The following is a 16135-nucleotide window of genomic DNA, read 5'->3' as shown; positions in this document are numbered from 1 at the left end:
AGTCTTACAGAGCGTTAAATTGTAATCTAACTTCTGACCTGCAGAGGGCAGTCATGTGACAAACATTTCTGTTGTCTGCAGCATTTAATGAGAAATACAGTGAACGCCTCACCAAACTACAAACATTGCCTAAAAGTGAACAAGAGGAGAACTGTTGAATACATAATCCAGATGTAAAAGGATATGTATAACATTGGAATGATATACTGTTTTGTATTCAGACGATTAAGAGTCATTTCCATCTTCTGTAAGGCTTTCATGTTGTTGAAGAAATCTCCATCTCCACAGCTTTTAAATTATGTATTTTTTAATTAAAAACATAGGTTTGTTCAAGAAATGTACAGCATGAAAATAAACGTTTTATGTCTTCATACAAATACTGTGGATTATAAAATGATAGTGAGGAACCAGAAGGACCATCCACACAGCATCAATATACAGATCCAGGACACACATCTGTAGGAGCAAGATATAATGTGCGACATTGCTTTGGTCTATTCACAGTGGCTGTTTTATTATTGAGATGGACAGCATCTCAGGTATGTACTGTACTTTATGGGTTCTCTACAGAGGATGAGTTTTCAATCAGCAGAAATGAAACAGTATCTTGGTTTGGTCCTACAGGAAAGTAAACGCACATGAAACGGATTATAACGTTTGGTGGTAGTTGTCTCTTAACACCAAAACACCCTTCATTTAGTGCACAATCCCTTTAGTAATGTCAAAAACACCCAATTGTTTAACACTTCTAGAGATTATAAATTAAGTATTTTTTTCTATTTATCCTTTACAATGCTATAAACTCCTGTGCTTTTACAACCTTTCGTAATGTTGTATTCCTTGTGATGGGAATGCAGTCGTGATAAAGTATACCTGCTCTTTTGCTGCCATCACATGCCAAATGCCTGCTGTTACATTTGATTTACCTAAACTTTTACAATATCATGACATACATATATATTTATCAATATTGCAGTATATAATTACTGTACATATATTATGGTTCTCAAACACTACAGGAAAGTGATTTATTTGTGATTTCTGACGTGTACTGAATGGAAGGTGTTAAGGTCGTATTTAATCCAGATGTTACTGTGTTCAATGACATTAGACTGTACAGATGTTCATAATATCATTTCACCATTAAGGGTAAAGTATTCAACTGGAGGAGGCCTAAGCTTTGTGTCCCTCAAACTGGACTTTATATTATTAAAAAAAACAAAATGTGTGCCATATGACTGAAAAGTTAAAGTTTTTGCTCCCTACAATTTCATCTTGCTACATCTACTGGTACTTGTTGGTGATGATGAGTGGATTCACCATCATCAGCACCTCTCTCTGATGCTCTCACTCTGAATGTGTGGCGTCTCACTTCAACTGTTCATCGACAACAAGCGTGGGCTAAATACACTGATCAGAGCTGACACAGAGTGGGAGGGTGGTGTTAGAGCCAGCCTGGAAGGTGGAGTCACAACCAACTCAGGAGGAGGTCTGGTGAAGTTATTCACACACAACAACCTCTCTGACAAACGCCTGGTACTTATCATTGGGATAGTTTCAAGCAGGGTTATATGAGGTACTTGCACAGTCAGTGTACACCTACAATAGATGAGGATAAACACGTCCCCAGTTTGGAGGACCGGACAGGAGAACCAGCACAGAGGCTAATCCTGGTCCTGCTGTGGGAAGGGGCCGGCAGCTAAATGAATTTAAGCCACCAAAAGTAAATCAATATCATTTTAAGTGTACACTTTTAATATCTTAGCTGCTTTACCTTACCATCCCTTTTCCAACATTTGATTTCCGATTTGGATTTTGTATTAGTACCTCATACTTAAGAATATGGACTATAGCTTTATTTCAGGACCAGAGGACTGAGGTGTCCTACAAATGACTAATAGAGGTCATTGGCTTTTAAGTGGGACTCCTTGGAGAATAGACCAATGAGGCAGAATTTATGGTAATGAGTTATGCGATATCTTGCTTATTTGTCATGTCAACAAACGGCACAATAGAAAGCAGATCTGTGACGTAAATAGTTAACTGACAGTAGTGCAAATCAAAGATGGAGAGACACAGGTTAAATTTCCGTGGCGGCGATCTCATCAAAGTTGATCTCATTGCCGCTGCCCTCGTCCTCCTCTCTGCTCTCCAGTTCGTGGCTGAGCTCCTGCAGGTGCTGCTCCAGCTCTCTGTTCCTGCGATACATCTGCACATAGTTCTGCTGCAGCTGCTTCTGGTAGCGGATAACTTTGTCCTTCTCCTCCTGCCATACCCTGCGCTCCTCCTCGAACCCCCCCGCCTGCTGCTCGGCCCGCTGCCGCTCGTAGGCCAGCTCCGCCCTCATCCTGTCCATCTGCACCTTCATGCTCTGCAGGGCCTCGCTGCTGCTCTGCCGCTGGGCCTTCGCCTCATCACTCTCGTATGCGAGCATGTGTTCCTCTGCTTCGTGGAACACCTGACACTGTCTGTTTCCTGGGCCCTGATTGGCCAGAGCATCTCTGAGGTGAGCCATCTCTCCCTCAAGGCGTCCCACCTTCTCTCGGAGCAGCTCTGCTTCGCTCTTGCGCCGCTGAAGTTCGTTCTCGCACACCTCCAGCTCCAGGGTTCGTGTGCGGGTGGTGCCGTGGGCCTCCTGGAGCAGGACCTGGGTGTTGGTCAGTTCTCCACGAGCCTCTCTGAGCTGACCCCGCATGGAGACGATCTCCCCCACACGCTGGGCCAACTCCACCTGCACCTCCTTCAGTTGCTGCTTCAGCAGCGAGATTTCCCCCGACTTCTGACACACCTGAGGGAGGGAGACATGTTTAGGATGTGTATTCCTTTTTCAGTATTTTGGGGAGCTCATGCATATCAATATTAAGGTTTAAATAAATAGGCTTGCAACGGACTGTAGCTTTATCCTTTAATCAGCCAATGCTTTAGTCTAAGAATGGATTCATTGTTTTGTCTATGAAATTGCATTTCAACTGACTTTTCATTTTAGATTTAAAAGCATGAAATAACTGTCCTAGTAGACACATTTTTACTTCCTGTATTGAGTGAGCAAATGAACGACTAATAATCATTCTGTCCAACTGCAGTTCATTTAATTAGGAGAATAAACATATCTGTAAATATTAGGGCCGGGACTTTAACGCGTTAATTAAGATTAATTAATTACACAAAAATTAACGCGTTAAAAAAATTAACGCATTTTAATCGCACTTATTTTTGCACCGTGGAACGTTTCTCACTGGATGAGTTTCAGGCGTACCGATTATACTGGAGCACCAACTAACGTTCATGACTTCAGACAACAACAAACCACAGTGAACAACAGTGGGAAATGTTGTTTTAAAAAACGGACGGATGGAAGCGTTGATAAGAGCACGGTTGTGTGCAAATTATGCAAAAAGGAATTCGCATATCACCGCAGCACATCAAACCTCAAGTATCACCTCAATGCAAAACATATAGCAGCTAGCGTGGAAGCTAGCGTGGACGTTAGCCTCTTTTATCGCGTTCACACCAAAATGAGCCGGTACTAAAATTAGTTAATGAGAACCTTTTTACCCCCACGAAAGTCCCTGATAGAGAGCAGAGAGCTGCTAGAGAGCAGGGACTTTCGTGCGGCTCTCTTGTGAGAAAAGAGCTATATTTCTGATTGGCTGGGCGGATTGCAAACCATGCCCCGTAAAACTCCCAAAAAGTTTTGTGAAGCCGCCATTTTATTATCCTCGCATTAGCATTATTAGCATTAGCCCAGCGCAGAAACGCAGAGAGACTAACTTATGGCAACACAAAATAAAACATGGGAGCGGTGGAGATGAGGAGGTGTCGGCGTTCTGGCGATTTACTCGGAAGGCTTCAGTAGAAGCTGCTGGGACTCCCAGCAGCTTCTACTGAAGCCTTCCCCAACTCCGGGGACTTTGGGTGGCAGTATACGCCGTGAAGTGGTTTGCGGCCTGCCAGTAAACCCAAAGCAGAAGAAGAAGAAGTGACGTCAGCGGCTTCATTTGCCTAATCCACCCCCAGGTTCAAAAAGTTCTCATGAACTAAATTCTCATGAACCTTTGTGGGAAAAGTACTGCGGTGTGAATGCGCCTAATGGTATACTAAAATCCATGTGAAAAAAAATTACTTCTCACTGTTCTTAGGTCAAATATGTATATGCGATTAAAAATGCGATTAATTTCGATTAATTAATTACAAAGCCTCTAATTAATTAGATTAATTTTTTTAATCGAGTCCCGGCCCTAGTAAATATATCACAGTGAAGCTGCATCAGATTGATGCTTTACAGTCAAAGTGATGGTTTAAAATAGCAGTGTTTAAGGCAATACGAGTGATATTGACTTTAAAGAAGAATGTGTAATGGTTAAATCAACAAGGATGACACTGAGAAACTTCAACATGACAGCCCAAACATTTGTATGCGGTCATTACACGACTACTGTATAACCTGTCAGTTTAGTACTCCTGTAGTGCAGCTCACCTCCCACTTGCTCTCCTCCAGTCGCGGCCCCAGCTGGATCTTATCGTGCTCATAGGAGGTGCAGCGCTCCTCCAGCTGCTCCCGCTCCTTCAGAAGCTGAGCAAAGTCCTCCTGCAGCTTCTTCTTCTCCTGCTGCAGCTGATAAACCTGCAGTCAGAAACAGCCAGTATCAAAAGTTGACCCGAGCAATTCGGACCCAAGCATCCATGATAAGAGCCTGTCTGTTCTCTAAATACTGGAAAAGGTGTTTACATGTGTCCTTTCTTATCTCCTTTAGCACAAGGTACACTGGACCAAAGAAAAGGAGATAAAGCTGTACCACAATTCCTTGTGACAGCAACATGTAAAAAGATGGCAGACCCTAGTCATTTACGTAGCCTAGTGCAGTCGTGTTCTCCTTGTTGTCGTTTCCTTAAGAATTTTCCTTTCTAATGTTTTGTGTCAGTGTCAAGGAAAAGTTAGGAGAAGACACAGGTCTTTTTGTGACTATTTGGCCACAGCCCAGAGGTTCTGACCTGCAGCTGCAGCACCTGCTGTGCACGATGGGCCTTCTGCGAGGCGACCTGCATCCTGGTGGCACAGCCCTGCCTCAGCTCCTCCAGCTCCAGCTCAAAGCGCCTCTGCTTCTCCTCGTAAACCTGTAACCACAGACAAAACATATTCATTAGGACTTTCCATACGAAACTAAAAGGTCCTGCTATTGACGGATGAGTTTGCAATTATATACAGCGTCAAAGTATTAATTACCGCCCTGTTTCAAATAGTAGTGAAATGGTGAAAATTAAACATAAACCTTGACAAATATATAAGCATGGAATTTTCATTTGTTTTCACTGCAAACTCCTAGGGAACAGGACAGAGGGGCAGTGTGTACCAACCTGGCAGATTGCAGCTTCATTCTCATCCAGGTTGTCTCTGAGTTGATGCAGCTCCAGCTCCCTCTCCCTCAGCTTGTCCTCCAGGTCCCTCACCACCCCCTCGTACCCCTCCACCGGGCCGGGGGAGCGCCCGCTGGACCCGCTGTCGGACAGAGGCTGGCCCCGGCAGCTTATGGAGCCGGAGCCCGTGCTCTTACTGGAGGACGAGCGGCCGCTGTCGGAGTTGGAGTGTCCGTGTGCACCGACAGGCGGAGCGCTCTTCATGGGCTCCAGGTGGCCTGCAGAGGCCTCTCCTGACGCCTGGCTGTAGCCCCCGCTGTAAGGGGGGAGACTGGAGAGGGAGTTGCGTCCAGAGTCGGTCAGCTGGCAGGAGTGGCTGCTGCTGCCGCTGTTACGGGTCCTGCTGTGCGAGCTGCATTTCTCCGAGCTGGAGGGAGACAGCTCTGTGTGTGAGGGGCTCAGCAGGTTCAGGTTGTTCTGGCTCTCCGATGTGTTGGCGGAGTGGCGAGGGGAGAGGTACTGCATGGAGGTACGGCTCTTGGGAATGACAGGTTTGAAGGCAGTGGGCCGCAGCACTGCTTTCTCCATGTTCTGGAGGAGGAATATAAAATATGATAAATACTGAGATAAGAAAGAAAGACTAATAACAAGTGCTTAATATTAATAGTTAACACACGGAAACTCTGAATATCTCTGGTTTGGCCACTGTTGTCAATGTGGTAAGGTCATTTATGTGATTTTTTTAATGCAGTATTGTTTGCATTCCTTAGTGGATATACCCCCTTTAAAGTTTCGAAGTACAGAAAAATACTATAAATAGAGTTGCCAGTGTATTGGGCACACCACACTAAAATGAATGCAGTTTAATGCAATAGTGCTGCAATATATCAAACATTTATGTTATGTTATGAAGGTGTATTAAACCTAGACACCTCTCTGTATAATGCAATACAGTGTAAAGAACCACAGATTACATCTCATGGTTATAACAAATATAATGCTTTCTAAAATGTATTTATTCAAAGACTCACCTTCTCGAGTTTCCCTGACACAGGAATCAGTTTAGGAGGAGGCCCCCCCATGTTCCCATTGAACCCTGACCCTTTAGTCTCATATGCGTCACTTCCTGGACTCCCACATGTCACACGGTTGTCATTCCAGTCGCCTATAAAGTCCTCATTCAGATATGTGAAGTTCCCACTCTCCTTCTCCAAACCCCTGATGGACATCATGGAGCTTTCCTTCTCGATGCAGTGCTGTAGTAAAGAGTCTGGGGGCGACTCAGAGCCCAGGCAGGCAGCACCAGGCGTGGCCCTCCGGACCCTGGCTCCCAGCTCTCCCACAGATCGGTGGTCCTGGTAGTGTCCGGGGCGCGAGGCGATGAGGCTGCTGACAGAACCCATAGAATCCAGAGCGGAGGGGGGAGCGTTGATGGGGGGTGAGGAGCCGGAGGCGTGTCTCCTGTGATGTCCTCCACCGAGGCCTGGGTTGTGGGACTCAGCAGATAAGGGCAGAGCCTGAACCAGGGCCATGGTGGCAGCTCAGTGGGGTCACTCGCTCTGAGGGGGAAACACAACAGAGGGAGTCTCACTCATCGGTTTAATACACGTTCAAACAGTTCCAAGTCAAGTCTGGTAATGCTGATAGAAAGTCTCAAGTCTAACAAGACAAACCCCGGACACTCAAGTCATTCAAAACAAATCCATGTCAAGTTTTGTAAAATCATGTCTTGAGCTTTGAGTCCTTCAGAGCAAGTCGAGTCTTTAGGCATCAAAAGCAAGTATTATGGTGTAAGAGATACTTCCAAGTCACATTTCAAGTCTTATAGCAAGTCAGAATTACTGCAAGTCAAAGTCAAGTCTTATAAAAGCAGTGTTTCAATATTGTAATATGTCTTGTTATGATAAGTATCAAGTCATTCCTCATTATTTCAAGTCAAATCTTTTTTAAGATAAGAGGAAGTTAGATCTATTTTTTTAATAGCAGGTCCACTCAGGTGATTCAGGACAAGTCATGGCTCAAAACGTCATAATTAATCGTGTCATCAATGATTAATGATCATTGAATGGGTATTTAAACAATTTCCTAATTGTATGATTTGAAATAGCTGACACACAACTGACCCAATCGGTTGCTATATCTCATCTCGGGAACTAAATACTGGTTAAACTGCCATGTTTTTCCTCCCAGATACTAATAGGGTCAAATTCTAGCTGTTCAATCTCCACACCAGGGTGCTTATGAGGAATGCCTACAACAAAAGGCAAAACAGAGATGATATACAGTAGACTGAAGCATACAAATGCCCCACAAGTCCATGGTGGCCCACACACAGAGAACCAGGACAGGCCATTCATGAAGTCCATTCAAGCAGCACTAACAGGGCTTGAGGCATTAGGCTTGCGAGGCATGAGGCAACAGAAGAAAAGGGTCTGTTCTCATTTGAGATGTAGAATGGCTCCTAACATGCTGGCATCTCTCCCTGACAGCAACAAAGGCTACTGCCTCCACCCATCTTATCAGCCTTAACCTAAAAGTTCATAACTGTGGATAATAGACACAGAGAATAGGAGGCAGCTTAAACTTGCCGTGATACTTTAGCGGAGGGTGTTTAAGGGCCGTTCACGACAATATTAAAATACATATTTTTTCCTCTTGTGGCACTTTCTAATAATCAAGATCGCAGCATCAAGGCATTCGTCCATGAGTGGATGGACACTTCATTCTGTGCAGTGATGTGGTAGAAAGAAAATAGTTCAGAAATGAAAATGTTCACAACAAGCTTTGTGGATTATCCAAAGTAACCGGGTCATGAGTTCAAGAAATAAGTTTTGCTTCTAAATTCATCTAGTTTCATTGTATTGTAGAAAATGAAGACATCACTACCGATACCTCCGACCCTTAGCAATTCACACCAAAACTATTTTAAAGATTGATAAAAGCAGTACAGGTAATAGGAAAAATGTGTATTTTCTGTGAGTAAATCTTAAAGTATGAAGTTCTGTTAAATAATTAAATGTAGGAAGCACAAGCACTTACTGTTCACTCGCTCACTCTCACAGGACTGCTGGTAAATATTGACACTATGAACAGGCGCATACTGACTATGACATCAACAACTTGTCTTGTGGATGGTGAACAGTTGAATGTTGTGTGGAGAACAATGAGTCAACAGGACGCATGATGATGAGGTCACAGTGCACAATGGACTACAGCAGAGCCTCTCCTGCTCTAAAAGCCTTTCAGTGAGTCACAGAATATGAGGATATCCGACTGAGGGGTGCGTCCTGTTCTTCAGTTTCAGTCTTGTCTGGCAAGTCAAAAGCATTTAAAGTATGGTAAGATTGTTCAATACGTCACTCACTGTAAGTGAATCTTGGAAAGTAGTACGACTTTGCCTCCTACTCTGTACCGCTCTTTACCTGGAGAACAAAATCCATGTTCGCTAATAAGGTGAAATGAGAGTGACAGCAGGCAGGCTGGTCAGACACACTGCACCTGCCGGGAGAGAGCCATGCCAAGTCCTCTTACATCCTGCCAAGTTCACAGAGCGCCTGCAAGGCTTCCACTGTGATTGAACACTGATTACTACACGTTAATTAGCTTAATCAATGACAGGCTGATCCCTACTTACACTCATAATGACTGAATTACACAAATTAATGAGAACTGGAACTGACATATTGTAATGTGTTATACGTAAACACTGCCATTTCTTTTTTGTAAAATATGTAATGCAGCGTTTGTTCAAACTTTGTTAGTTCCAATACTGTCATGAAGGTGGTACAGCTTTTTTTTTTTTAAACTGTTGTCAGTACAACACTGGTGTATTACTGTACTATAATCAGAAAGTGAAACGCATGGCTTCTCAAATCCAGGTAGTCACACATGAAAAAGTTAAAAGGAGATTTTAACATTAACATTGTTATTTCAAATGTATCCTTCTAAGTGTTATACTTTGTATGCCATCTAAATCCTCCATTGATTCTCTTTGGTGCATCCGCACATACAATGGAGTGTAAAATATGTGTCAGTGTGCCTGTAAGGATTCACACTGCATTATTCAAATACGTGGTGTCTTCAAAAGCAGTGTGTGGGTTAATCATATGTTATTTCACTATAGACTGAGAAAAGCTAATTAGTCCTTGATGATATGTATTAAATATAATCCTCTCTGAATAGGAGGAAATCAGATAAAGTATGTCTATGGTTTAGCCGTCAGTGAAACCCCATATTATCACAATGTCTCTAGAACAAGGTCTAAACAACTCTACAGGTCTTGTTACAAATTTGACCCAAATATCCCGAATTCATGTGTTAAATGCGGTACTCTTCTTCACTGCGTATGGGTCTGCCCATTTATTCAGACTTTCTGGAAGGAAGTTCTCAACATCCTTTTCCAGGTCACAGGTGTGAAATTGTCATTATTCCCTAAATTATGCATTCTCTGTATATGTCCTGTAAACTACACACTAAACAAGGTGATGTTTTAACATTTGCTTCTGCATGGCAAGTTAAAACTAACCAAAACCAAGCAATATAAAAAGTATTCAATCTTCTCAGGAGTGTGTTAAAGCTTAGTGTTGTCATGTTCTTCTACGGACAAATTCTTTATTCTTATTCCGCCGGGTTATTTTGTCCCTCTTCTGCTCCCACATTCCACATCGCAGAAACTCCGCTCAAACATCAAAACGTTCAGCTCGATTGGGAATCGATGGCTATTACTTTTCTCATTCATAACTTTCATAATTCCAGAGATACATCCCATAATTCATCACCTTTTTAACATGGAAGTCAATGGAGAAACTCTTCAGACTTGAAAAATCTTCATGCGACTTCAACTGCTAACTGTTCCTTCATACTTTCACTCAGGAACCTCATTCCAACTTTAAAATGTTACACATCTTTCTGACATTATTCGTGTTACACAACTTTTAAATCTGATTCATACTTTTAGAAATATTAAACATTGTTCAGACCTTGGTAAAGAGGCTTTCTTCAGATTTTAACATTAGTGTATATTGCGCAGCTCGTTAAAGCTAGAGTGCGTGATGTCACAGCTAGAGTGGAGGACAGCTTGAAATTTGCCTTCATATGTTTGTTTTTTTAAACCTGCTATAATTCCCAAACCTTACATTTTCATGAGAAATGTAGGAAAACATCTCGTAGCTTGAAAAATAAAAATAAAATTAAACAAAATCATTAAACAAAATGCCTCTTGAGGCATGAAGTGACAAACTTTCAACATGTCTCCATTATAGAACCATTGTAATTTCAGGCGGATCTTTCCTCACAGCAGCAGCCGCACACCTTTAGTTAATCTGCCAAAAAGGCCACATTATTAACCCGAAAGTACACAAAAAGCACACTTCAGATGCTCAGGGTCCTTGAGATGCTTCACGCGTTGAAATTTCACCGATATCTGTTACGGTTCTTCAACAAAACGTTCACATGTAAGAGGCTTATCTCATTCATAACAATGGAAAGGCTCTTCTCTCACTGATTACTGCACATCACCATGGAAACCGTTTCCATGGAAACTCATCCCTCGCCATAAAACACGATGTCGCTGTAACTCTAATGGACACGGTCCGATCGTCCCCCCAACTTCGCTTGTATATCACCGGTCCATGCCTCAACAGCTCTACGCCAAATCTGAGATCTCACCATAGGCTGTTTCCATGTTTTCATCCCTCGCCATAAAACACGAAGTTGTCGTAACTCATATGAAAATGGCCAAAACACCAACAGACTTCAGATGACAGTTAATGGTCCAGCCCTCAACATGTCAATGTGCCATTAGTGAGTTTTCCTCAAAAGCTGTTGCCATGGCAACGCATCCCTCGACGTAAAATACGATATTGCTATAACTCCTATGAAAATGGTCAAAAAGTGCTCAAACTTCACATGAAGACATCAATTTGACAGTTTTAAGATTTATTCAAATGTTGTTGCCTTGGCAACACAATGCTCGCTATGAAACAGTTTTCGCATAACTTCCGTTAAAATGCTCCAAACGGCCCAAAACTTCACGATGCAGCCATCAACACATCTAAGCGTATTATGGGGTGTCATCAAATGCCGTTGCCATGGCGACAGATCATTCGCCATCAAGTTAGTTCAAAAGTTTGCAGTTCAAATATTCTGCTGCTTTTCCAAGCCTTTTTACTTTCTTTTCTTTTCTCATCACACATTCAAGCCTCCAGTGTTCATGTATCATTTCAATCTAAATTCTTCACTTTCTTCTTACACATTACATTTCAGCATAGCAGTTCATCATCAGCTTTTCAGCATAAAGCATTCCCACTAGCAATTTCTTCAGGAATTGCATTCTCTAGTTCTCGTTGTTACCCTCAACCTCTCTCCAGAGTGAATACGCTCTAATCCCTGTAGACTCAAGATGACTGAAAGTATGCAGGGGACTCTACTGAGAAAAGCAGGGGGGTCTCAAACTGATTTTAAAGCCCCCGTCAGCATCATGCGGTCCTGGTCTCCTTTATGTTGTCATGGTGACCGAGGCCTTAAACATTAGAAGTGGGGGAGAAGAGGGGAGGGGTCAGAGGGCTGACAGGGAGGCCAGGACCCCTCCTTAGCATCTTGAAGCTTTCAGTCTTTCTATAGCTCTCTGAGGGTCTTCCATACGCTCCCAGTGCCTCCAACTGAAGATAAATGCCCATTAACAACTCATGACTGCTGGATGAATCCATTACAAATAAAGAGGAGGTGGCATTGATATAATCAGATTTTTTATATTATGCAACTATCTAGTTTAATTATCTATTAAACTGTCCAGTTCATATTTATCATTATTTACAAAAAAAATAAGGTATGTTGCTTGTTTTTGGAAACTAAAAATCCAAAATCTTAAAGAGATTAATGATAACGAGCGGCTGCAAATCTTCACATTTGAGAAGCAGGAATTTATAAATGTTTTGCTTCATAAATGGCAATATTTATGTTGTTTTTTTTAGTGTTGTTTTCTTCTGTGTTTATCTATTCATGGTTTGTGCAAATGTACATTTGAATAATAGTAGGTAATGGCCAATACTACAGCAAGATAAAAACTCTTTCTCTCAGCGAGATTAGAATGTTGAAATTAGATATCCAATTTATATAATTTTAGCACAAAATACACAACATTTATACCTCATATACCCAGCTAAAACAACACCGCATGGCACGCAAACTTTATTTTCGCCACCCTCATGATGTCTGCAGTGTCAGCTGACAGACTGTTTTTGTCTGGGAAAGCCCTTGAAGGTTTTAAAGCCCCATAGTCGGGCAGACAGACGGCCTCGTCCCTCCTCCAGCCGCAGGAATGTGCGGGCACAGCGGATAATGAGAGTTAGGACTAAACATGGACAGACTTGGTGCTGGTCAGTGTGAGGACATGTCCCCTTTACAGCCACTGTGTTTATGTCCTATCATCAGCATTGCCACATGCTTGGGAGAAGAGATTACAATATTTATCATGCAATGAGCATGTTTCTGTGCAGCAGCCTGCAGCAGAAAGTCTGAGGATTTGCTGTAACACCAAAGCATCAGTTTTCATCTCCAATCTTTCAGCACAGCGAAGAGAGAATCTGCAATTGCTGCAGTTTTATAAAATTGTGATTTCACTGCAAAAGGCATAAGGCATCAAAGCCCTTCAAACTAAAGCTATCACACATTGCAGTCTACACTCTTTAGTTCCTTGTTTTATTTCACTTTAATGCTGTATGAATTGTTCTAATTTGGTTAATACCACATTTGCTTTCAAATATATACACCTTACAGTATATTGCGACACAAAAAGCCCCTATGATTTGATTTGTTTTTGTGCCTTAAGGTTGTTTTTAGCGACCCTGATTGCTATTGATCACAATCAAACTGAATTGCCTCTATACAATATATAAAATGTTATCAAATCAGACTCCATGGAAGCCAATACTGTTTTTACGGTCTCCGATAGGGTTGTGAGTTAATGTTTATGACCGAATAAACAAAGAAAAGGATAATGACTACAGAAGATCAAACGTCAAAATATGGTTAAAGGGGGTTCCCAAAACACACCTGCATTGGTGCGTATTGCCACAGTAACTTTAAAGAGATGAGATTTTGAAAACTTAAATCAAAATGAGTCCAGTTATCTTCTAAACTGGCTTAAATAACTCCCTGAATGTTTTATAAATGTCTCTTTGCGAACAATAACGAGAGGTGATCAAAATGTCCCCTTACTTTGAATACATCTTATTTCTGTGGTGAAATGGGAGCTCTAACAGGACAATAGAAATCCATTTGTTGAGGTCAATACATTTAAATATTCTTGCTGAAATGTCCATATGTTATATCTATAGGAATCAGAGTCTTCAGAATAGCAGCCAGGTCAATGCGATCCCTGATCTGCATTTCATCACTAATACAGCAGTTAGTCTAGAGATAAATCCTGATGGCATTCATTGGCATGCTGGACAACCCTTCGTCTGAGATTGGCAATCCGAGAAGCAAACAGTATAAAAGCCTTTTTATAGAGGCCGTATTACAAAGGTACAGTATACACGACAGCTCACTGGCCCTGCCCTGCAACGTCACACAAACCTGCTTTGAGACAAACTGAAAGAGCACTGCTCTAAACCCCTCTTTGTTGGTAGCACCGCGCCATAAACACACATCACTCAGAGGTGAGTCCAAAAATATTCCCCACACCAGGTGAAGTGTTGGGATTAGAGGGGAGTAAAAATAAACTATTTTAATAATAATACCAGCTCTGACTGGATGAAGACAGAAAGAAGTAAAGAGGTGGACTGAAAGGAGGGAGAAGAGTCTCAGTTTTCAGAAGAGAGCGTCCGCATGAGGGAACAAACATTGAGAGCCCCTCCTCCTCCTCCATCTCTCTGGCCAAACTTCTGAATCTCGCCCCCTCCCATCTCCTTATTCTACCCCCTCTGTTGAAAAACTGGGACAGAGGGAAAGTGTAACAAAGCTATTTAAGTTTTGTAGACAACCTACCTTTCCACAGACGGCCCCACGCAGCCCTGGCAGACACGGTCACCAGGCCAAATGTGAATGTTCCACACATAGCTGGATTATTTTTAATGTTTATGAACTGTTTAATCTACAAAATGTCAGATAATAGTGCCATGTGCCCAAGGTGATTTGTTCAAATTACCCCAAGATATTTTACTTAAGATTCTCACATTTGAGTGCCTGGCTTTGTAAATGACCTTAAAAACGTTTGTAGATTGAATAACCAATTATTAAACTATTTGTTATTGCTGAAATGATGCTCTCTGTCAATGACTATACTGCACTGAAAGAGAGCAGAGGCCTCCACACACACACACACACACACACACACACACACACACACACACACACACACACACACACACACACACACACACACACACACACCACACACACACACACACACACACACACCACACACACACACACACCACACACACACACACACCACACACACACACACACACAACACACACACACACACACACACACACACACACACACACACACCACACACACACACAACACACACACACACACACACACACACACCTTGATTAACGAGATTGTACCGGTTTTTCTTTTAATGAGCAATAAAACAGTAGCGTGGGAGTTAACTGTGGCTTTCAAATGTGTTACCTCCTGTAACTAACAATACTTTTCCATCAATTAACTTAATGAGTTAATGAAATCAAAATAAATAAGGAAATAAGTCATTCAATTATCTCAGAGGCACTTTCTAAACTGAACTTGTTTTGGTTGATTTACAGTCTCAAATGTTTTCAATTTACAAGGAAACGGTAGATTTTAGGATGGAGCATGTTTGCCATTTTATGATTCCAATACAGATGCAGACTAATAGTTGCAGCTTTAATAATGTGCATGCAACAAACCTGCACAAGAACATTTACACATCAAATAAATATTCGAAGTGACTGTATAAGTCAAATGGTGAATGAACCATATGCTACCAAACATGTGTGTCACCTTTATTGCCATGGTAAGTCAACTTCCCTGTTTTCCAACGCCCACCTCCCCCTCCTAAGAGTCTCTTACCCCTGTCTGTCCCCTGCATATCTGCCCTGGTGTCTCCTCCTTATCATCCGGCCTCAGCTCCGTCTGTCAGCTGTGTTCCTGCTCCTGGGTGTTTGGCTCCGTTTCTGACCAGCCCTCCTGAGGAAAACTTCTCTAACCCCCCCGACTCTTTCTCAAGCCAAATGCCACCAGTGTGAATGGGAGCACAGTCCCCTCCCCTTCCTCTCTCTATTGCCCCCCCCTCTCCTCCTCTCAGCACAGCCTCTCTGACAGATACACCTCCTCTTTCCCTGCTCCACTCCTCCTCTTCCATTTCCTTTGACCAAAGAAACTACACACTGCAAAGTTCTCTGCTGCCTTTGTCAGGCAGTAAAAAGAAAAGGAGAGAAAGAGACGGGGAAGCCAGGGAAAGGCGAGCTGTCAGAGACCTTTTTACTTTCCCTCCCTATTTCAAGAAGAAAGGAATTAAAAGTAAAAAGAAAGCAGCACCGCATGACGATATCATCTCACTTTAAAAAGTCTGCCTTAACCACAGATTCTATTCTGGATTACAGCCTTTTCATCCGTCAAATTGAAATCTTCACCTAAGTGCATTAAAGACAAAAACAAAAGAAGATTCAAGTTAAAGGAGGGAGAGTATAATGCTGGGGTGTAGGAGAAGGAGGTGAAACTTCATCAAACACTAGTCCTGCTTCTCATCTGTCAATCTGATCTAAAACAAAGACGGGCAGAAACAAAG

At 42.3% G+C, this 16135-nt stretch overlaps 1 protein-coding gene across 2 annotated transcripts in view; it reads right to left on the bottom strand.

Annotated features, from left to right (window-relative positions):
* Positions 1-289: 289 nt before the first annotated feature.
* LOC117547394 (leucine zipper putative tumor suppressor 2 homolog) overlaps positions 290-16135 on the bottom strand; it is a 54021-nt gene continuing 38175 nt past the window's right edge. The window contains exons 1-6 of one of the 2 annotated variants that reach the window (XM_034218118.1): positions 15418-15545; positions 6387-6914; positions 5356-5946; positions 4993-5115; positions 4478-4624; positions 290-2788 (exon numbers count right to left, since the gene is read on the bottom strand). In XM_034218118.1, the coding sequence (XP_034074009.1) occupies positions 2081-2788; positions 4478-4624; positions 4993-5115; positions 5356-5946; positions 6387-6887 (2070 nt within the window). In that variant the 5' untranslated portion in view covers positions 6888-6914; positions 15418-15545 and the 3' untranslated portion in view covers positions 290-2080. Of the gene's footprint in view, positions 2789-4477; positions 4625-4992; positions 5116-5355; positions 5947-6386; positions 6915-15417; positions 15546-16135 lie in introns of those variants that run through there. The other variant, XM_034218117.1, reaches the window with a different exon arrangement.

This window comes from Gymnodraco acuticeps, unplaced genomic scaffold (assembly GCF_902827175.1).
Source record: "Gymnodraco acuticeps unplaced genomic scaffold, fGymAcu1.1, whole genome shotgun sequence".
NCBI lineage: Eukaryota > Metazoa > Chordata > Actinopteri > Perciformes > Bathydraconidae > Gymnodraco > Gymnodraco acuticeps.
Note: the sequence above shows the minus strand (reverse complement) of the source record. Positions and strands in the feature narration are given on the sequence as shown.